Consider the following 22,947-nt stretch of genomic DNA (forward strand, 5'->3'; position numbering starts at 1 on the left):
TTCTCCTTTTCTGTCCTGAAGAGTCCCACGTTCCCTTAAAGGATTTTTTTTTTTGCGGTATGCGGGCCTCTCACTGCTGTGGCCTCTCCTGTTGTGGAGCACAGGCTCCGGACGCGCAGGCTCAGCGGTCATGGCTCACGGGCCCAGCTGCTCCGCTGCATGTGGGATCTTCCCGGACTGGGGCACAAACCCGTGTCCCCTGCATCGGCAGGCGGACTCTCAACCACTGTGCCACCAGGGAAGCCCCCCCTTAAAGGATCTTGAAGGGAAAAAGAAAAGGTGTTAAAAACCAGAACTAGTTCCTAGCAATTCCCCAAGGATGCAACTCAGATATTGTTATCTATATGATTTTGTTCATTTTATTTTTTCCTGCATATTCTTTTTATAAAGCTCTAATAAACTATTCACTTTAACTAACTCTGCCTTTAAATTCTCCTACACAAGGTTTATAGGAGGTTTTCAGTTGGAGCAACTGATCTTTTTCTCTTGGCCTGGAATCTCTGGAAGCAGGAGATCCCAAGGGGAAGCTGACTGCTAGTTGAGAGGTGGTGAGCCAGACCTCCCTGCAGAACCAATTCCCATTCTCAGAGAGAGGGTGGGTCTATATCAGGAGCTTTTCTCTGGAACAAGAGAAAATAAAACTTAAAGGAGCATTATGAACACACCTGGATTTATTAACCTGTAAGAGAAGTTGCAGTCGAGTTTGCTCACATACTACAAGCCTGGCAGGGCAGCCTTTCACGTGTTTCCTCCTTCCAGCAACGGCACTGGGCCCACTGAGTCCTTGGCCTACACGTGTTTTCTGCAGGCAACTTGGGCGCTGGTGGGGAGACACTGCTGCCTAGAATGGGCGACTAAGTACCTCAAGACTACTACTAAATGAAGTCCAAATCCTCCGCCAAACACATGGAAAGGCAGAGTCAGCACAGGAGTGTAAGAGCAAAACAAAATAAACAAATCATACAGCAGACCACACGAGTCTAGAAGCTCAGCAGGAAATGGCTGCTTCACCCATCAAAGAAGATTGTAAAAGAGCTCGGGGTCCTGACAACTAATGGAACTTCAAAATCCGTACAGGTATGGTTTAGAACTGCTATTTCCTCCAAAAGCTATAAACTTGGTAAGAGAACAAGATGGTTATGCCACATTCTTTAACATGCTTTCCATCAATACCCAAGGCTTTCCTACTGAGAAAAAAGAATAAACGAAATAGCTGAAGAATCAAACGTATATATATAAACACAAAAGATTCACTGTGATACAGCAGAAGTGTAATGACATGCTGTTAACAGAATATTATGAATTTACAGAACGGACTCCGTTAGAGACATGGCTTCGTACTCCTGCCAAAAATGGCATAGTTAAGTAATCTGAAGAATACCTTATTGGCTCAGAGCTAAATAAATATACCCACTGCTTCCCTCGACCCCCGAAGATTTAAAGTGAACTTGGTACGGAAAAAAAAATAAAATTTTCCAAAACACAGAAAAGAAAAAGCAGTTTTTAAACCCAAACTCCATCGAATATTTTTCTTTTAAGTTTTTATTATTTAAATACACCATACTAGAGCAAATGTCTCTGAAAATATCACAAATAAAAGATTTTTTCTTCATTCAGCAAATTAGAAGTAGGGGGGAATTTCTACACAGTAGCTTCTATGAGCCTGACTTTTTTTCCAATTTTTTTTCTTTTTTTCATTCTTTTTTTTTTTCTTTGCCATGGGAGTAGCAACATTAGGACGAAAACACTTACATGCATACATACATTGTATTTTACAGAGATACAATAAAAGTGTTTGTGATAGAATATCACAAAAGCCACATCTCTTTCCTTTATCTCATGTTCAGTTTTGATTGAAACACATTTCCTTACAACACTTAAATATACAAAGAGCAAATAGAATGTTGTTAAGGTAAAAACACAGGGTACAAACTCTGGCCAGTGCCCTGCTAATTGTTAATGAGGGTAGAAAGCAGATTTGAATGCTTCTTTTAATTAGCTTCATTAGTCATTTCCCTCCTCCCAAGCTCCCTCCCCCCAAAGATGTCGTCCGGTGGATCTTTTTTCATTTTCTCTACAGTCTCCCATTAGCCCAGGTTCATGGAGTCCTTAATGTTCATATTCAGTCATTTTAATACACCAATAAATGCAAGAAGGGCAATCAAGACTAAAGAAGGTGCAATGGCATGGAGCTGGCACTGGTGCTAGCTACAAAGGTGACTTGTCTACTGAAGACACATGGGATCCACCTGTGATGAACAAGATCTGAGATGAAGGCACGCATTCTGCATTACTCTGACCTTTTAGCAGACCTGCAAGAAATAAAAACGGGCATCTTAGCTAAAATGCTAAACTTGGAGAGATATGAAAACTCAAACATGGCTGCTTTTGTCTTCCCTACATTCACTAAGCTTCTTCTATTAATAGATTACTTTCCAACTGTGACTTGTTAGAGGCTTTCTACGCTACTTACTCTGGCAGTGGAGAACTAAAGCATAACATCTTCTGCACTGTTACTAGCGGACAAAATGAGACGATAAATGGACTTTCAGAAAGTTTCTGGTGTAAACTTCTACAATGAATTGCTGAACTCTGTTAAAAGCAAGTTTCTTTCTGCAAGGAATGAATTGTAACATCTTGCCTCGAACTAGGATCTTAAAGGCACATCAGAGCCAAGTTCCTCCTCCCCAGGAAGTTTTGCGTTAATATTCTCAACTGTGTAAACTTTGGCAAGTTACTTAACTGTCTGTGTCTTGGTTTCCTCATCCTAAAAGTGGGGAGGGATTCCCTGGTGGCGTAGTGGTTGAGAATCTGCCTGCCAATGCAGGGGACACGGGTTCGAGCCCTGGTCTGGGAAGATCCCAAATGCCGCGGAGCAACTAGGCCCGTGAGCCACAACTACTGAGCCTGCGCGTCTGGAGCCTGTGCTCCGCAACGAGAGAGGTCGCGATAGTGAGAGGCCTGCGCACCGCGATGAAGAGTGGCCCCCGCTCGCCACAATTAGAGAAAGCCCTCGCACAGAAACGAAGACCCAACACAGCCATAAATAAAGAAGCTTTCATTTAAAAAAACAGTAGTAATTTAAAAAGTGGGGATAATAAGGGTGTTATAAGGATTACATAATATATAGGGAGCGCATTCAACAGCGCCTGGCACTTAATAAAAAAGCTAAACGAATACTGGCAGTTAACATGATTATTCTAATATCCCCATATGATGTCTATGCACCCATGTCCTTCTCTGCTTATAGGTATGTGTGTATATGCATGTGTATACACACACACACACAAAAATATTGATACTTCTTTTCCCTTAGTATTTCCTACCATGCCACTTAGTATTACATGAATATTGTAAATATATGAATCAAACATATGTAATGTGTTAATGACTTGTGCTCAATTAAAGAATGTAGTTCAATGGAAGTCTAACTTTAATATCTAAGTTAGAATTGATAATCCAGTTGTCCAATACAAGCTGTTTGCAATTACCAAAATGAAATAATAGATATTAGTTTTTTATGGTTTTTTAATGACATTGTGAGCTTCCCAGGAAGTTCTCATTTCACCCTTTCCCCAACTTACTAAAAGCCTGAAGTCTATTAGGAGCTGCAACCCCCTACTTCCAAGCTAATTAAAGTGGTAGAGGCTTAATCCCCAGAGTGGAGGCTCAGTGTGAGAAAGGTAATTTGTCTGTCCAGAACAAAGATGCGGCAGCAGCCAGCGAGCATATTTAATAAATGAGCAACAAATGTCCTCTGCGATGGACACACACACAACGTCAATTATGTAACTACGGGGCGGGGTGGGGGGGGAACTGCGAAGGGGTATGTAAACTAGAACCCTCGCTAAATTTTCTTCTGACCAAAGAGATGTGATCTCTTATTTTACTGAAAAGCACAGATTATTCTAGATGAAACCATCACTCCTGAGTGGAAGAAAGAATTCCAGAGCAGGCAAAAAATTTACCACCCCCCCCCCCAAAAAAAAACCACAACTCTTGATTCTATTTACGTAACTCTCTCTCTACAAGGCAGTATTCTCCTGAGGGGAGCCAAGTCTCCTTCAGACAATATAGGCTATAACATTTTGTAGATCCTAGAACAAGAGTGGTCTGAGATTTCAGTCAGAGAGACTGTATGATTTAAGAGCTTAAGATTATTTTTTCTCAGAACATACAAAAGCCAATGGTGCAGAACAACAACTAAACTATACATCCCAGACGCTGGGAACAAATTTCGGGAGGATAAAAGTTGAAAGGGGCCAGATGATGGGGGCCTATACTTTCCATACAATTTTAGCTGCCTTTAAAGAAGGGATGTACAAATAATCAACTCATTACTTTTCAGCCAGAGGATGTTTGGGTATATTTATTATGCATCATGCGCTAAAAACGTAATTGGTTCTGTGAACAGAAGGAAAATGGCCAAAATTAATGTCCAATTTTCCCCACCAAAAATATAGAGAATGAGAGAGAAGAAAATAATAAAATGGAGCTATTTGTCATTTCTCCCCATCTCATCTCCTCCAGAAAAGAAACGCCACAGGGTTTGGGGGAAATCATTTTAAAGCATTCTTCAGGTCCAAAAAGCAGTTTATGACTCCACCAGGAAGTATGTTTTCATTACTTCTTCCCCCTTGCCCTCTCATTAATATCTCTCTGGACCACATTCAGCTTACCCCAAACGTTTATTTACAAAAACTACCTTGTGAATTGACTGTGCTCATGGTGAGCTGAGCACCAAGGGCAAAAATGTAAGACATTTAGGCCAACGGGGATATGTTCTTAATTAACGTCACCCCCAAAACACAGCTTCTCACCAATGTCTGACAAGAACACATCCTTAAGTTATATTTCCTATTCCTTTTAAGAACTATTCATTTTTGAAGGCCACCTGTCTCCTTTTAAAAGGCTTCCAACATTAAAATACACGCTGGTAGGCTCTTTTTCATTGCCTCATATATTCTGTGTTCCAAAATGAACGCCCGACCTCTCCCACCCTGCAAAAGGTATGGAATTGTATGAAAGGCACAATACTTGCAATCTCGTAAACACGTAAACCAGACTTTGCTCAAATTTTCCTCCCAATTACATCATCTTTTTTTTTTTTTTTCCCGGTACGCGGGCCTCTCACTGTTGTGGCCTCTCCCGTTGCGGAGCACAGGCTCCGGACGCGCAGGCTCAGCGGCCATGGCTCACGGGCCCAGCCGCTCGGCAGCATGTGGGATCTTCCCGGACCGGGGCACGAACCCGTGTCCCCTGCATCGGCAGGCGGACTCTCAACCACTGCGCCACCAGGGAAGCCCTTTACATCATCTTATACTCAGTAAGATGGTACTGTGAGACGCTGCTCGTACTTATTACGTGTCTGTGTACTTAGTCCCTGGCTAACACTGCTATGGCCTGTATTCAGTCTGGCTACACAGTCTGGCTACATTTTCCATCTTATCTCTACATCCTTCAATTCTCACCATGCACGCTGGTGAGCTGTATCATTTTTTATGCCTTGCTAAGTCAGGGAAAGAAATGGTATAAAAGCAGCAACAAACTTAAGATATAATTTGTAAAGAAACTAAGCTTTTACCTTGGGGGGGGTGGATTTTATTCTTGTACTTTTTTTTGGCTACAAGTATAACTACAAATGGCTTTGCTTCTACATTGAAATGGGTATCTCAAAATATTTGTTACCCATTCATTGTCCTCAACTCAGCCCTATAGATTCACTTAATTACAACTGAAACCACGAAGGTCTGTAAGTATTTATATGTATTGGCACTCCTTAAAGAAGCTTGAACTGGCTCATCAATGGTGACTGATTAATTTGCAATAAAAAATTAGATTTCCGTTCTTAAAATAGTATTCTATGCAGTTCCCATATTAGTAAATAAGGAAAACTGTACACATTTTGATGCAATTAACCTTTACCTAATAAAGCAATGGAAAATACATTTAAAATCATTCCATAAACTTGAGTAAGGGAAAATGATAAAAATAAGCATTAAAATATGGCAGTATAATTTAAAAATTTTCAAATATTAGTCATTTTCCCTGTACACAGCATTAAGAAAATGCATTACGGAAGACAAAGAAGCCTAATATTTTTTCCTGAGATTTTTGAAGCTCGCTAAATTCCTATCTGCAGATAAATGTTGTTTTTTGTGATCCCTGCAACAGACATTAATGAAGTTCCTATTGTAAATCCATAAAGAATTACCAAGTGAAGTGTGCACTTTTTGTTTCAATGCAATAACTCAGTGCTGTGTGATTGCCTGGGTTAATGATGAAAAAGTCAAACATACTATCAGAGCTGATGGAAAAATCTATCACCAATCTGAAATTAAAATTCATCTGTGGTCAATAAGATTTAATATCCATGCAAGTGGTGCTGTAAAGAGTAAATGAATCAATGTCATCAATACATAATCAGTATGAAATATGATGTGAATAAAATTATGTGCACGAGTCATACATTTCACTCTTTTCTGGGCCAGTGTGGAATGAACAGTCTCTTAACTGAAGGTTGACAGTAATTGTTACAAATTAGGCACAGCAGTTATCAAAATGCACTCACTTGCATAGCTATAGGACTTACTAAGGAGATTAAAATAGATCTGAAACTATACAGTACTGCAGGTGCTGGACAACTGTTGATCACCAATTTTCCCTCTGGAGTGCCCTCTAATAACATGATTCGTACATTTGTATAATTTCCTCGTTTCTAACTCTGGTCCAAAAACTTTCCAGTTGTGGATCGAGAATCAAGACATTTAATCTTTAATGATCAGCAAGAGCTAGAACTTTTAAAAAAAAGTTGTAACTTACTCAAATATTATGGGACTACCAATCAACAAAAATGCTCTCCTTTGGAATTCCAGAATGTTTTGTAAAACTGCTCTTCTAAGATTCAAAGCACCGTAAATTGGGTTAGGAAGGCAGGTGTTCAGTTTGCTATTACTAATGCAGAAATCATTCTTTCATGACAAAGACATTTATTCCCCCTTCCTACCAAAAATGTTCTAATTTCCCCCCCCCACAATAACCTAGTCACATCGTATTTCTGAATTTCAAAATTGTCAAGTGGGATTAACAACTGGTCGTAGGCAAGTTTTACATTCTGCCTGACTCTGCATGTGATAATGTGTTCAACAGTGGTAAAGCTACAGCTATAATTAAGTCAGGATTTTTTTCACCACAAAAGAGTCACGATTTAACCCATCAATTCCTCTCTTTCTGAACCGTGTATGTATGAGTAGTCTACATTTCTTTAAAAGGGCACGCAAAAACACAACCACCTAGGAAAACTCCCTCACTAGACGAAGAGGTTGAACCTTCCAACTAGGTATTCACCTTCTGGTCTGGCAGTAGTGGATTGCTCTGAAGTGAATTCAAATGGCCATTGATGAGAGCTGTAGGTCTATCATGTTCACAAAATAAACTGCCATTGATGTAGTGAAACCGATCTCCTGGGACCAGGCGATTCCGGCAGGTAGAGCATGTAAAACACTGAAAGGAAAAAGCAAATCCACTGAAAACAAGTACAAATTAAGTCTTTCTTGGTCACAAGTTTATAAACTGTTTTTAAGCAGGTATCTGTCAAGTACAGAGAGCCACTTATGGCTTAGTGTTTTCTTTCCTTCAACATGATTCTGGAAAAGAGTAAGCCAAAATGCAAGAAACTGGATCAAGCTAAAGGGGAAAAGCGACAAACAGGTGTGTGCTTTTGTGGCATGGGGGAAGTGGCGTGGGTGGATGTGTAATCATCACTGCCACATAACAATTTCAGTGGATTCCTTCCATGTTTGCGGCTTGAGAAAACAGGGTTCCTACTAAGGAGACACGCTTTGTCTCCATGTAGGAAAGTTACGGTTCTTTTAAAAAACAGAGGAGGAGCAGATGCTACCTTCAGATGATACACATTGCCTTGGGCCCTCATGACGAGTTCGCTCGCAGGAATAGACTGTCCACAAGCGCTGCAAGCACCGCTATTCCCAAATAACCTGAAACAAAGATGACGGGGACACCAATGAATAATCCCAAACCAAGGAAAGAGAAAGAAATCCCCAGCCTCTGGCCCTCCCTTTGGAATGCATTTGACAGAGACTGAATTCTTAGGCTCCGCCTCAAATTTTATGAGTGATTTACATCATCTGGGAAAAATCCTTTGGCGGGGGTGGGGGGGGCGGTCACAGCTAACTTCTGCCTACCGCAGAGGAAGAGGGTGCCCTGGGTTTCAACAAAATATTGACTTACACCTCTAGCAAATATGAAACAATTCTGTTCTACACACATTTTATCAGATTACTGAGTTCATCATAAAAAAAAAGATACAATTCATGCCTGAAGTTTAAATGTATTGTGTCCTTGAAATTATATGAAGAACTCTTTTGTACTTTAATCATATCTTGAGATATGAGTCATCAAAAGGGTTAAGAGGATTTGATTGTATATCTAAGAAGACATCATGCTCAGTGTATTGAAACTCCCGTAAACCTCCATCAGTGCAGACTTTCCATTAGAAACTCTCTGCTATCCAGGTTGATATATAATGTGTATGGGTTAACCTTTTCAATCATGGTGTCAACACTTAAGATTTGCCTCTGCTCATCTCTTTCATCCTAACCTTCTCTCTCTCTTGATAATGAAATGCTTGCTCCAACTTCCCTCTATCTGCTCCTGAGTCCACAATTTAGATTACTTCATCTCTGCTAGCAACAAACTGAATGAAATTTCGATTTGAGCAGAAAGTAATTTACCGGGATCTGGACCCATTTGTCATCATATCTCTCTGGGTGTTTGCTGTATCACTGCAGTTTTCCTATGCAATCAAATGAGACCACAACATCTGCCATGGGGGGAGGAGGGGGAGAAGAAGAAGTCTGCAGAGGAGGGGAAAGCTCAAGGAAGTGCGGTGTACTGAAGAAAAAGATAGACATAATGCCTTACATCCTTCCACAGGCGTGACAAAATATTTTAACGAACACCGAACTTTGGCTTTTATGAAATCCGTCAACTCAAACTGGGAAGCTTTATTTGCTTTTGGGCTTCCCTCTTTAATATCCACAAATATTTACTAAACAGACCAAAATGATTTCACATTGAAAGGTGGTATCGGAACGAGTAAGCAGGGTGAGAGAGGCACTTTTCAACAATGAAAAACAAAGTAATAGGACTTACAAACTAACATTATCGGTGTCATAATAAATATTAATACTTGCATTTCTTCCTTGTCCAAAGAAAGTCATAAAATGCAGTTTGTGTCAAACCATGAGACAGCCTCCTATAGAACACCCCGTAATCTGAATGATTGTGGCATGCCTCTATATAAAAATAATTGCTTTGAGTTTTCAGAATCTGGTCTTGCAGAAGAGGCTTGTCATGTTCAAACTACTAATTTGCTGTCGCCACTTTATTGAAAATAGCCTGTAAGTTGTTATTAAATGTATCGACTGAACGACAGGGAGAGTAGTAAAACTGCCCCTTAAGATGGCTTTTAATAGGAAGCCCAAGAAACAAATTTTGCAGCAGCATCGATTTGAAGAGTTCAATCAAAACTCCATTTCAAAACTAATTAGTCTGAGATCAGCAACACATTGACACGTTCTTACAGAATCAGAACAGTTACAGAGAGAAAGCTGAAATAATACAGTCAGGACCTCTAGCTGCAGGACCGCACCGTGTGGGAGCTCAGGGACCGCTGGCCTGCCATTTACTAACACCGGACCATTTCAGGAGCAACGATGAAGCCTCCCGGAGTCTCACCCACAGCATCCTGCGAGTGTGGGTCGTCACTGCTGCCACAAGAGGGTTCTCAGAAGGGTGAGGTGGCCAGAGAATTAGCATTGCCAGGGGGAGTTTCCAGTCAACAGCAGGGCTATTTCAATCCCCAAAAGGGGTACCAACTCAAACACTTCAGGTAAGAATAAAATTAAAAACCTGTCGATGTAGCCAAAAACATGCTGAGGATAAAAGGGGGGCGGTGTAGATTAAGGGGGTAGGGAACAGAATCCTACCTGAGCTAAGGACCAAATATCCTCTTACAGCAACCCAGAAGTATTTTAATGGCTAGGAGTCTATAATTATGGCTGCCACTACCAACAGGTACACAGTGACACTCCATCTCAAAAATCCCCTTTCACAGTACCAATCTGATTACCCAACCTAAGTGTTCATTTATTTAACAATTCACCCTGAGTGAAGTCAGTTGTATGTCTTCAATGTCTAAGGGCAGTTGTATGTAATCCAAAAGCTTTTCATACATCTCATTTTCTCCAGCACCACTTTCACAACCTTTCAGGGAACAATCAGCCACAAAATCACGGGATTCCTAAAGTGTCAGAAATTACAGTTACAAAGTTTGAAAATGACCAAGATCTACCCAGGACCGATGTGCTATTGAACAACATTATTAATGGAGTTTAATATCTTTCCGTGCCTACAGCTTTAAGGCTGCCTCACAGCAGAAAACTTACATGTCTAAACACATTTTAATCCCTTTTACCAGAGAGGAAGGCTACCATTAGAATTCCACCCTTTTTTCTGAAAAGTTGTGTGTGTGTGTGTGTGTGTGTGTGTGTGTGTGTGTGTGTGTGTTTTAACAACGTTTCTGTGCACTGGAGAGTTAATTATCTAACCAGGGGGACTGTCCAGGACAGTGTTTGATTTAAAAGGCTTGAGGCTTTAGGTGCTCAATTAAGTAGCTATGTCTCAGACTGGACTATAATGGGCTCTTTTCTCTTTAACTCAAGCAACGGGGAGATATACCCCAGGTCAGGCTAATTAAAGCCAGGGGAGTCTTTAATTGTGATGACAGAATCGGTTTCAGTTTCCTTTCTTTGGGTCCTCAGTCCAAGAAGGTCGTTAATATTTCAGCATTTGGGCAATGCAATCAATCACAAACATCAAGAGGTTACTTACATGGGGAAAAGGGAAAAGAAGGGAAGAAATCCCACCAAACCTCTACACTTTAAAGGTGCTCTGCTCCTATGAAAAGTACCATGTAGTGCTAGTACTGTTTGCCAGCTCCAACACTCCTTGCTGACAGAGATGGAGAGCAAGTTGTATTTTTAGTTCAGTAATAATACTTAGCATCTTTCCCTAACTTCAACGACCAATAGGTGAGCCTACTTGCAACTGGTTACTTCAAGCAAAATACACATGATACGGAGCATTACCTGGCTGTTTTCTAAACCGCTTTCAGGCAAAGAGAGGTAGGTTTCTAAGAGTGTGGCTGAAAGGTATACATTTGTACCTACAAGTAAATATCAGCAACCTATCTGAGGAGAAAAATGCACATCCACAGCTACCGATCCAGAAGCAATTGGTTTTCCAGCAGGTTCCTATATTTAATCTAAATTCTGCACCAGCTATATTAAATGTAACAAAGAAAACGCAACCCAGAAATTATGCCTGGAGCCAAGTCCATTAAAAGTACTTCGGAATAACTAGAGACCAAGCACCTTAAAAGCACCAGAAGCTATTGATACTTAAGAGGGGGGCTGTGAATAATCGCAACTGATGCGTTAGAGAGGGGAGGGAGAAAAAAAAAAATCAGCCAAATTACGCTTGGTTAATTCAGAGTAACAGATCTGCCCCCAAGTGAATTGGAGGCCTTGAATTAATTCTGTTATGACAAATCAAGATAAACGTTCCCCCTAAATTGCATGCGATTTAATTAATTTTTGAGATCCTAGGTTTTTTTTTTTTTCCTAGCTAATAGTTCACATGCTCCTGTGCTGTCATTGTGCTTGAGTGGGCAGACTTCAAAGTGATATTAAATAACCAACTATTAGATTTACCTAGCACGTCCTATTGGAAAAGTGCCATTTAATTACCTAGCCTGTTCAATTAAAGGGACAGCATTCTCTGAATATAGCAGCTTGCTGTTGATTACCAGGGAAATGAACTCGCTGTCTGGCGGCGCCTCCGTTCCTAACGCTACCCGCTCCCGAAACGCACCCTCCACCACCAACCACCACCAATCCCCCCGCCCCGGGCCCCCACCCCCAGCTGCGCGGCGCTCACTGCGGCTGCGGGCGCCACGTGAACCTCCCGAGCGGAGCCCGGGGAGAGAAAGCGCTACCCGCTCGTCCGGCTCCCGCCCTGCGCTCGCCCCCTCGCGGGCCCGAGGCTGCCGGCCGGCTGGGCGCCTGAACTGCGGCCTCAGGCGCCGTCAGCCCCCAGCCCGGCCCCCGTCCGGCCGAGCGAGCCAGCGAGCAAGCGAGCGAGACCCGGCACGCCGAGAACCACCACCCGAGCTTCCGGCGCGTGGCCTCGCCTCCCCGGACCTGGAGCCCCACCCGTCGATCTCCGAACTTCCTCCTCTTGCTGCACTTTCCGCGCCAGTCTTCTGGCCCGCGGTGGGGGTGGAGGAAGGAGGACTCGAAGAAAGAGAATCGGAGTTTCTGAAGCTACTTGGTGGCGCTGGGATTGAGCTGGGGGGTCGGGAACCGGGGGGGAAGGGGGAGGACGCGCTTCCAAGGTTCAACGACTTTTGTCATTTTGCTAGGTGGCGGGGCCAGGCCGGCGTTGGCCCCTTTAAGATCCACCCTCCCTTTCCTCTCCCCTCCCCCCTTGTCTATCCCTCCCTCTCTTAGAGGCCAATTTTGTTAATTAAATGTTTTGTTTGCAACGCAGCTCTCATTCATTGCGGACACGTCATTCGGAGCAGATCTAAGCCAGAGACCAGATCTCATTAGATAAAGCCCATCAAAACTAAGAAAATGGAGGAGCCACTAATTAAAGCTTTTAATTGTGCGGATTCGCTGCAGCAAGGCAGCCGCTTTATCTGAAATCTTGGAGGGAGGAGAGGCAGAAGCCCAGCTCTGCCCAAACGACACTTGGTCGCGCAGGGGGAAGGGGCTGGGGAAAAGCAGCACCACCCACCCCTCCCCCCCCACAACCCCCTCCTCCCCGGGCCCCTCCCAGCTCTCCCAAAGCTTTTTAGCCAGATCTTGCTGGTTTTCAAAAAGCCACAACCTCAAAGTCAGACAGTTTAAAAGCCCCTTAATAAATCGCTCTGTGGTCCCAGCTGGGGCCGAAGAGCCAAAGGGTCCCCTTCACCTGGCGGCCGGCGAGCGGATTAGTCCCGCTCCTCAGCGGCCGTCCCTGCAGAATTGAAAGCTCCTCCAACAAGTGGACTGAGGGGAGACTGAGGAGGGAGTGGCTGAAAGGAAAGGGAACGCGCAGCCTCCCCACCTTCCCACCCTTTCGGCATCTTGGTGGGCAGAAGGAACACTGAAGAAAGACTTAGGAGATTCCTTAAACTTGGTGGGTGAGAGGGGGGTGTCTGCTGCTGAGCCCTGAGCAGTGTGAGGAAAGGATCTATTGGGTACTGAGCTAGAACTCCGCTCTCCCGAACAAATCTAAGGTCCTCGGGGTAGCCTCCAGTTCAACAGCAAGCGTGGTTCCAGTTTTCAAAGTCAGGAAAAAAGAAAGAAAGGGAGAATATGGACCCAGTTAATTAAGTCTTGGGGCTGGGCACACATCCTCCATTGCTCCATTAAGCCAACAGAAAAACACCAAACGGGCATTTATATTTGTTCCCAAGAATAAGGAAAGGAATGGAAGTGATTCCCAGGAAGCCACTTGCCTAAACTTGTCCTGAGGGAATGCAAGTGGACCCATCTTCTTTTTAATTAGTGGTAATCAGAAGTGAAGGTCTTCTGAAGGCACTTGGAAAAGAGATGAATCTGTACCATTCACTGCTTCTGAACAACACTGTCAATTTTTCCCCTTTAAACCACCCTCCTTCTTACCAGTTTTGATCTCTAATTACAGTACTGTCAAAGCTCATGGCATTGCTTGGAAGGAGGACCAGAAAGCATTATACCCACGCTGCTGCTGATTTTCCAACGTTTACTTCTGAAAGAACACTTCGTGAAATTAATGCTGCCATCTTAATTTAAAAATAAAAGCCCTCTCCCTTCCTGTATTTCTTTTACTTGGCTGATTGAGGAGGCCAGCAAAGAGGACATAGGGTGCATTACTGGAATAACCAAATACCATCATTTACACTAATGATATCGCTGGGGTAAACATACCCATACTCAGCTCCAAACTGCACTGGGATCTTCTGCAGTTTTAGATGCAGAGTCAGGGAATCACAATGGAGCTAAACTTTGAACAAAATACCTCATCTATTGATTCACCCTCACTGAAGAAAGGGCAAAAACTTTCTAATCTCTATAAAGAAAACGGTTTAGGGCACAAATTTTAATAGAACGCATTTCTTAAAAGTGAGTGGTTGTCTAGTATCAACCGTGTGCGTGTGGGTTTGTTGTTTTTTTTTTTTTAATTACTGGATGTTGAAACAGAACACCTCCTAGAAGCATTCATGTGCATCAGTCTATCAAACCATTTACTCAAATTAAATGTGTAATCCTTCAAATGCCTCCTTTCAAATTAATGAGTTTAAGTAGCTTGAGTTCACCTGAAAAGATCCTATAGGCACCTGACCTCCTGAATTCTTTCCATTAATTGCACTGAAACTTGTTGGAAAAAGGCTGCTTACATGGGCATATGAATGTTCCTATACATTGCTTTAAAATGCAAGATTAGTATAATTCTATAGCCTCTTTTCCTAAATCTCTTTTGGGGATCAAGGGTAGTGATACAAATGACAATAAAAAACCCAAAATCTGAACATTCCTCAACTGAACTACAAATTCTACATCACAAACCACACACTAACACTTGAGTATTGCGAGCCTTCAAGTAACAATATATAAAGAGAAACATTACCATTAAGTTTTTTTTTTTCTTGTTCGGGTTTCTTTGCTATAAGAAGAATGACAAGTCTTTAAACCGATGGGCAATCAGCATTTTTCACAAGGAGCACAAAGAATGAGTCAGTTTTCCACTCAAAAAAGTTTAAAAGTGCTTACGTAAATATCATAATCAGCCATCACCATCGGCATATCATTTCTCACTACCCACACTTACATTTTTAAATCAGTCTTTTGTCTCCCAAGTTCCTATGTTGGTCCCTACCTTGCTTTAAGAAAGCAGCTTAACTCCCACTTGAAATGTTTATTTTTAGTGGAGGGTCCAACTGCGGCTGACCACGTGAAATCCTGGTCGCGAGGATCCTGGTCCCAACCTTTGCACACCTAGCAGCCCAGTCCCCCCAGATGCGCAGTTTTTACTTCGTGTGGCCTTTGCCGTTAATTTGCCACTAAATATTGGAAGATTAACACATGCTTCTTTAACCCCTTAAATTTCGGCCAACCAGGTTTTTGAGGTGAAGGCTACACTGTATTCTCAGAGATGCCCTGCTCCTTTCTTTAAAACCCTTGGTAACCTTTGGCCTTGCCATTGCTCTGCCCGCCCATGTCGGGGAAAGGCAGCCAAGTCTTACCTAATGTAGTCATTTCTGCAAAGGATCATGCCGCTCTTGGTGTAACAGGACGTGCCGATGTCGCCCAGCTGCGCCTGGCAGCAGGAACACTTGAGGCACCGGCTGTGCCAGTAGCTGTCCATGGCATAGAGCAGAAAGCGGTCCGCAATCTTGCCTCCGCAGCCTGCGCACCGCTTCCAGGAGAGGGAGCCGGCCGTAACCGGGGGCGGCTGTGAGCTGCTGCCCGGATTCACCATGGTCTGCAGAAGGCGGGAAGGGGACAGGGAGAGAGAGACAAAACAGGGGCGATGCAAAAGTTAGTACTCGCCGCGCGAGTGAGCGAATCCGTCCCCCGCCAGCCCCCAGAGTTGCTGGAAGGAAGCAGCAGGGCAAGGGCGGGAAGGAGGATGAGGGGGAGAGGGAAGGAGGGAGGCTTGCCGGCAGCAGCCGCCTGTTTACTTTTCTCAAGCTTTGTTCTGGGGCCACGAGCTCCTCTCAACTTTCCAGCGCCCGCCGCCGCTGACAATTTCAGCTCGGGTACTGTCAAAACTCAAGAGAGCGAGGCTCCGCGGCGCGCTCCTCCCCTCGCGGCGCCTCCTCCCGGCCCCCGCCTCCGCCCACTGCCCCCTCCTCCGCCGCCCGCCTCCAGCAAATGAGGGTCAAACCCACCCACCGCCTCGCCCGGCCCCTCCCGGGGCCCCGCTGAGCCCCGAGCGCTAGCCGAGGGGAGTGAGAGGCGGCCCCCGCCGGAGCCACGTTCCCTCCGAGCTCTGCCCGGGGAAGTGCAGCTGCAGTTCACAAGTTGGAAATAGTTCGGCTTTCTGAAAGGGAAGGAGGGAAGAACCGGCGGAGGGGAGATGGAGAGAGTGGTGGTGGGAGGGGAAGCGAGGGGACTTGGGGGGGGGGAGGGGGGTGCAGTGTGTAAAGTTGCGAAACTGGTTTTTCTTATTTTAAACAGCACCTTTCACATGCCATTGTGGTGACCGCCATCTCCTATTATTGTTCCAAATCTCATTTCATTTTGAAGATCAATGAGTGTTTTCTCTGCGTTTGCAGGACACAGGCAAGAATAATAGATCATTGAACTTTAGGATGCCTGTTAACTTCCTATACAAACACTCTCCACTTTGGTCTCACTAATCTGCCCTTGATCAGCAATTTAAATGGTAGAGCTTTGTTCCTCCAAAAGGGTGGGGGGTACGTTACTGATAATATGTGAGAAGGCACTGTTAAAGGATGCACAAGTTATATCTGAGCCAGACCTACTGTCACCAAAAACTGCTTTTAAAAATTCCCCACTCTTTCTAATGAATGTCACGAGAGAAACAACTGGGGTCTAATATAGGAATCAATTTATAAAGCTTAGCCTAAACCGATTAATTTGTTGCCTCCAATCCTGAGTCCAATAAAGTCCTAGTGTTCCTCCAGTCACTTATTCTATAAAAAGATCAAGTTATTTACTGCCAATTAAGCAGCCTGTTTTGTCTTTGTCCTCTGTAAGCCGAGAGTGTGGGCTCCCCCCGAGGCTCCCGGCTATCTGCTCAAGACATTCAGCTGATACCTCAGAAGCGAGAGGACGAACTTTGCCTGTCCCCGGCCCAACTTGGCTGCTGCAAAAAAACGAGGGGAAGGGAACGAAACAAGGACTTGTGTTCCTTAAATAGGCCGATTTTAAACACATTTCCTCCGAAAGAGTCCCGGAACGTGTGTCCAGTGACCGCACAATAAACCTGAATAAGAACTGCACCAATTAAGCTGTAACAAAACCCTGAGACTTTGGAAACAGGACCACTCTAAAACCCATTAGCATTGCATTTAACCGAATGCATCATACCTTTATGTAAATTGATTTATCTGATGCATTTACTCGAGGAATTGCTTTTTGTTACAATTTCAGCCCTAACCCAAATGAATCTGCATTTCCTGCCCTAGGTCTTTAAACTGCCCACCCCCGCCCAACGTTTTAATCGCTCTGAATTCCTTTTTAAAAGAGGAGGAGGGAGGAGATTCCAAGCTCTTCCCCGCCCCCATCTTTGGTGAGAGGTAAATATATATGTATATTTTTTTTGAAAAGGAAACATTACACTGAGAAAAGCATCCAGTAACCCCATTAGCTAAAGCTCTTAAGGACAAGCAATACCTTAATGCTGATTAAATCTAAAAGAGATGAATCAAGACGACTGACCAGAAACTGACTCCCCTGATAACTAAGGACGGGCCCTCATCAAGTTTCATTTAGAGTTGGAAAAAAAAAGAAAGCTTTTAAGTTAAATAGGCTTATACTCTAGTAATTACATAGCCAAGCAATTTAGGTCCTGAGGTAGTCTGTGAAATAGAAAGCAGAACTGGCAGCTAGAGGCAAAATCTGCCCCCCTTTAACAACGTCTCTGGTGTTTTTTAATGGAGACCAAGGGAGGGACAAACGTAGCGCTGACAATTTGTAGTACAAAAATGGATGCTTAATTCATGTCTTGATTTTAATTAGGTGATTCACCGGATTTCTCCTGGATTGGAACAAAAGACTTATAAGCCAAGAGGAATATTTTAAAAGAACCAGCAATACCGAATCCTGCTCACTTAGATCCTTTCTGCCACTGTTTCAAAAATAGTGGTGGGGTGCGGGGGGTAGGGTCGTGACTATTTTCCCCACACTACTTCTCAGACTTCAACGCTTAAAGCACCTCCTGCCTCTCCCTTTGGAACTGAATATATCCCCACACGCCTCCAAGGTCCCCACCAGCCCCGTCTCCAAGAAGAACCCTTTTGTAAGCAGGAACCGCTACAAAGCTGGCGGCCCGGGGCTGCCCTCCGTCCTAGCTCGCAGGCCGGCCTCGGTAGTTTCGGACTCGCGCATTATCTAAGCCGACGTATTGTTTACTTGCAATTTGGGACGGTCAAGGGAAGGAAGCCAAAGAAAACAGCCCCGGCCCAAATCGCCCCCCTCCTCCTTCTCCCCCCCCTCCCCTGCCCGCGGCTCTCCAGCCGTCCCCTTACCTGCTTTTCCCCTATATTGCAATATTGCGAAAGGCGGCGGCGGCGAAATTCGTGCGAAGCCGCTCGGCTTCCAAGGAAGGGGCGCCTTGGCTGGCGGAGGTGGAGGGAGGGGGGGGGGATGTTCTCGCAGAGGCAGGAAAGGGGAGGAGGGGGCTAAGGGCTGCTTTTCTTTTCTTTTCTTTTTTTTAACGCGCTGCTCTGAGGCTGGGTTGGGGGGGCCCGCGTAAGTGGCAGGCGCCGGGAAGCAGAAGCGTCAGTCTCGGTCCTCGTCGTTCTTCTCCGCCTCCGGCTCCGCGCGAGCAGCTGCAGGAGCCCTCGGCCCGCGCGGCGCGGCGCAGCGGCAGCAACTGCTGCAATCGCTGCTGCAAGTTTGGCAATGTGGCTTCACTTTGTATATTCCCCCGCCCGGAGGCCCCCGCCCCGCCCGCGCTCCTCCCGCTCCCCCTCCTACTCCTCCGCCTGCCTCCCTCCCGTGCGCCCGCCCGCCCGCCCGCTCGCTCGGGGCTGCTGGCGGCGACGGCCGCTCGGCCGAGCTTCCTGCACCTCCAGCCGGGGAGCGGCCGCAGACACAACAGCCCCGGGAGCGGCGGCGGCCGGCGCGGAGGCCGGGGGGCGGGCGCGCCCAGGAGGCGGGGAGCTGCGGCCGGCGGGGTCCCGCGCGCCTGACCCTCGCCCCTGCCGGAGCTGCTGCTGCCCGGCTTGGAGGCGGCGGTGGCGGCGGCGGTGGCCTCTAACCGGCTCACTCGCTCCCTCCGCGGCTCTTACACATGTGTTACTGACAGAGCAAAATCCCAACTACTCCCAGGCTCTGCCGCCGACGTCAGCGACCCTCAGCCACTGGGCGGCCGGATTGTTCAGGCGGAATAATAAAACCTGCCAATCCGGGCAAGGACAAAGGGATGACTGAAACGAGACTCCGGGGGCGGGGGAGAGAGTGAGGCGGCTGAGCCGCCGGAGGCTGAAGCGGGGGAGGGCCCGAATCAGGTGGGGAGAAGTCCCTCGGGCGCTGCCGACCCCGCCGGCGCGGCCCCCCGCCGCAGGCCGAGGCGCGGGGGCCACACCTGCCCTCCCTGCTCACGTGGCCCCTTCGGGACCCGCGCCCGCTCGCCCCTCGGGGATAGCCCGTCCTCGCGCCGAGAGGAGCCCCTTAGGAAACTTACTTCACATCTGTCTCAGAAATGGGCCTCTTCCTGTTGAGGTAGAAAAGCTTGGTCGAAATCTCAGGGCGGTGGACTTCGCACACACGCAGAAGAGATGGTTTCTGAGGAGTTCTTTTGTTTTTGTTTTTTAAATTCACGATGTTAGAGATTTATGAACCTTAGTGGAAGTTTCATTAACAAGGTAGAAGCTTCTCCCCATCAACCTGAGTATAAACTAAGTGCCCAGTAGGCATTTCATAGGTATTTGTCAATTGCTGGTGGTAGAAAGATCACAGTCCTTACGTTCAAAGTTGAGGAAAACTTCAAGGGAAAAGCCTGGCCCCCTGTATCCACCCCACCGTAGAGGATGAGAGGCCAAATTTCTCGTAGCCCCCAGAGCGATGGAAGTTATTGCGAGATTCAAAATCTCACAGCCTCTGGAGAGTAAGAAAGGTTACTTCTAGTATAAATCAAGTTTTGAGGAATGCTATTAGGGTGGTAATCTGAGTGTCTCTTTGCAGGGCCGCAGCTCAGCCTAGATGCTTCAACTTTATCTGCTCTGCCAAATAGGTTTAATAAATCTCCGATCTGAGGCTAATATTAGGTCTGATTATTATTAGTAAGTTCCAGAGAGATTTTTCTGGTGGAAATTATCATGAAAGTGCAAAGCCCTTCTGCTGAGTATCATTAAGTAAAACCAGCCTTGTGGGACAAGTTTTCATACTGTATCACGCACAGTACTGCTAGATTGAGGAAAGAAACCTGCAGAAGAATCTGGCTAGACAATGCAGATGTTAAACATCTATGGTTTTAGTGTCTGGTTGGGGGATTTCTGTCTTTCAAACCATCAACATTAAGGCTGCAAAAGAAACTATAGTCATTGCCTACAATATCAAGCAGAAGACATTTTTAAATACCAGTTAGAATACTCCTTTCTTTATATTTCTAGCACCTCGAAATTAAATGGCTTACTTTCATTGATTGGAACTTAAAATTGCATTTTTATGATCAAGTCACTTTGTGAAAAACTTGATATGAAGTTTTTCATATGAAAAACTTTTTAAAAATCATTAAAACTATAATAATAATTAAAAATATTCTGTACAGAAAACAGCTGCAGATGGGTGTGATTAAAGAAAGCCAACTTAAAAACGTGTAATGTTCCTTGAAGTTTGGTAAAGAAAACTCAGATAAACAAAAAGGGGAAAGGGACCCCGTAAACAAATAATACACATAATAATACAAATAATTCCCTTGGTCAGCTTCAGTTGTTAATAATTTATAATAATCAAAATGAGATAACACAAGATCTTAGTGAGCTGCAATTAAGTTATGATTTGTCATGTACAAGTAAATTTCCTGCTCTGGCCCTTCATTTTCTAATCCACAAATGAAGGAATTAAGCCAAATCTAATCCACAAATGAAGGAATTAATGTTATCAAAATGAGATAACACAAGATCTTAGTGAGCTGCAATTAAGTTATGATTTGTCATGTACAAGTAAATTTCCTGCTCTGGCCCTTCATTTTCTAATCCACAAATGAAGGAATTAAGCCAAATCGTCTTTATTTTTCCCTTCTTTAAAAAATGATTTTCTTATAGAACACATAATACATAGGTCTGGAATGAATTGTGGTACTTTAGTTATTTCCCAAAGTATGTGCTCCGAAATTAAATCTTTATTTTAAAACGAAATGTTAGAAAATAAATCAGACATCGGATATCACTGAGTAATTATCCAAAGGATTGTAGTTTTTGTGGAAGGAAAAGAAGAGAGAAGGATAGATAAAACTGTCAGTATAGATCTCTAGGCTTGCAGGGGCCTAGGAGGTAGTTTCAGTGTTTTGGCTCTGATTGTGTGTGGAGTGAGGACTTTACACATGTCCCTGTAGATTGGAGTGGGTGAGAGTATGTTACTGGAGACCTTTATTTGCTGATGCTGTGGTTATAGAAACACAAAAGCAGTAATGGCTAACAGTCTCTCTTCAGAGGGGTAGGAAATAAATTCATTCACTGTAATCAAAATTCAGGTGTACTTTAACCACAGCGCCACCTCTGGGTAGTCTTTATTTCTGCATTCCTTTCATTTAGCAGGCCTTTCTCATCTGGGTAGCGAGATGTTTGTGGTCTGAAAGGGCCAGCTTGAATGAGGTAGCAATGTTAATCTTTTATTTCCACTGATGCTAAACTCGCAAAAACTGTGTAAATACAAGTTCATTATGGGTAAGGCAGTTCTGTATTCAGGTGTTCTTCAAACGGATATAAAAGTGCTCAAAGTAATCCTGGTATATAGTAAAATTAACTAAATTCAAAATAATAGTGTTATAGTGTGCCCAGCAGTTCAAGAAACCTCAGCTGATGTCATACACTCATCATTTAACGACTCACCTACAATGAGAAATAAGAATACAGTGCTTTGGAAAAGAAAGAGAAACTCAAATCGTTTCTTTCTTGAATCCTAATTAAATGCAGGAACTATATTGATCTTAGATCAAGCCCTCATTCTCCCCACTCACCCCAAAATGATTTGTCCATACCTTCCCTTCTTCTCCTTTAAGTCCTCAAATCACAATCATTTTTTCCATTCTCCAAGTGACAGTTCTCTGAGACTCTCCCGTGGACAGCCAGAGGTTCCACACAGACCCGTGTCACCTTCTGTGCCCTGAGAAAGGCCAGATTATTTGATGCTGATATGACAGCTTCCACGTCAAAGTGCCCCAGCTCTTTCTCAAGAAAAATATACTTTAACCTTTTAAAGTCAATGCAAAACTGTTTTTGAAGGCAGTCTTTTTAGAAAGGCATTTTTAAAAAAATCTGCCTACCATTATTGCTGCCATCGTAGGGATCCCTAGAAATCAAAAGATTCAGCCAAAGTGAATCTGAAAAGCTTGAATCTGGGGCAACAATTCCAAAATATAAAAGGTGTGGAGAGAAGAAGCAACGATAGTTACCAACAGATGTCATGAGGAAAGAGGAGGAGGAATGGCACTTAGGTCCCTGCCAGTTTTCGTGTTGGCTAGGGGGTGGAGAGGTACTGCACAGTGGTAGAGTCGGAGAGACTGCTGCAGCATTTCAGAATAGGGATTCATCTACAATATGACACAAATGAAATTATCTATGAAACAGAAACAGACTCACAGACATAGAGAACAGACTTGTGGTTGCCAGGGAGAAGCAGGGTCAGGGAGGGATGGATTGGGAGTTTGGGATTAGCAGATGCAAACTATTATATATCGAATGGACAAACAGCAAGGTCCTACTGTCTATCACAGGGACCTATATTCAATATCCTGTGATAAAGTATAATGGAAGGGCTTCCCTGGTGGCGCAGTGGTTGAGAGTCCGCCTGCCGATGCAGGGGACACGGGTTCGTGCCCCGGTCTGGGAAGATCCCACATGCCGCGGAGCGGCTGGGCCCGTGAGCCATGGCCGCTGAGCCTGCGCGTCCGGAGCCTGTGCTCCGCAACGGGAGAGGCCAC

The 22,947-nt window shown here is 44.5% G+C and overlaps 1 protein-coding gene across 3 annotated transcripts; it reads right to left on the bottom strand.

The window, feature by feature from the left end:
- Positions 1-980: 980 nt before the first annotated feature.
- On the bottom strand, positions 981-19,080 carry LMO4 (LIM domain only 4). Of its 3 annotated transcripts, XM_082833968.1 has the most exons (5): positions 18,329-19,080; positions 15,356-15,594; positions 7,901-7,997; positions 7,348-7,503; positions 981-2,312 (listed from the first exon to the last, which is right to left on the bottom strand). In XM_082833968.1, the coding sequence occupies exons 2-5, from the start codon at positions 15,589-15,591 to the stop codon at positions 2,304-2,306; spliced, it is 498 nt and encodes a 165-aa protein (XP_082690094.1). In that variant the 5' UTR covers positions 15,592-15,594; positions 18,329-19,080; the 3' UTR covers positions 981-2,303. The 3 variants fall into 3 exon arrangements, with proteins under 3 accessions (XP_082690094.1, XP_082690092.1, XP_082690093.1); XM_082833966.1 differs by lacking the exon at positions 981-2,312 and having other exon boundaries at positions 7,030-7,503; XM_082833967.1 differs by lacking the exons at positions 981-2,312; positions 18,329-19,080 and adding an exon at positions 15,794-15,874 and having other exon boundaries at positions 7,030-7,503.
- Between the last annotated feature and the right edge of the window lie 3,867 nt (positions 19,081-22,947).

This window comes from Leucopleurus acutus, assembly GCF_964270905.1.
Source record: "Leucopleurus acutus genome assembly, chromosome: 2".
Taxonomy (NCBI): Eukaryota; Metazoa; Chordata; class Mammalia; order Artiodactyla; family Delphinidae; genus Leucopleurus; species Leucopleurus acutus.

Coding starts and splice junctions, on each gene's coding strand:
- LMO4 (XM_082833966.1), bottom strand. CDS start 15,591: ATGGTGAATCCGGGCAGCAGCTCACAGCCGCCCCCGGTTACGGCCGGC. Junction 7,998..15,355: donor TGCAGAAATGACTACATTAG/GTAAGACTTGGC, acceptor TCTTTGTTTCAG/GTTATTTGGGAATAGCGGTG. Junction 7,504..7,900: donor GCAATGTGTATCATCTGAAG/GTAGCATCTGCT, acceptor TTTTCCTTTCAG/TGTTTTACATGCTCTACCTG.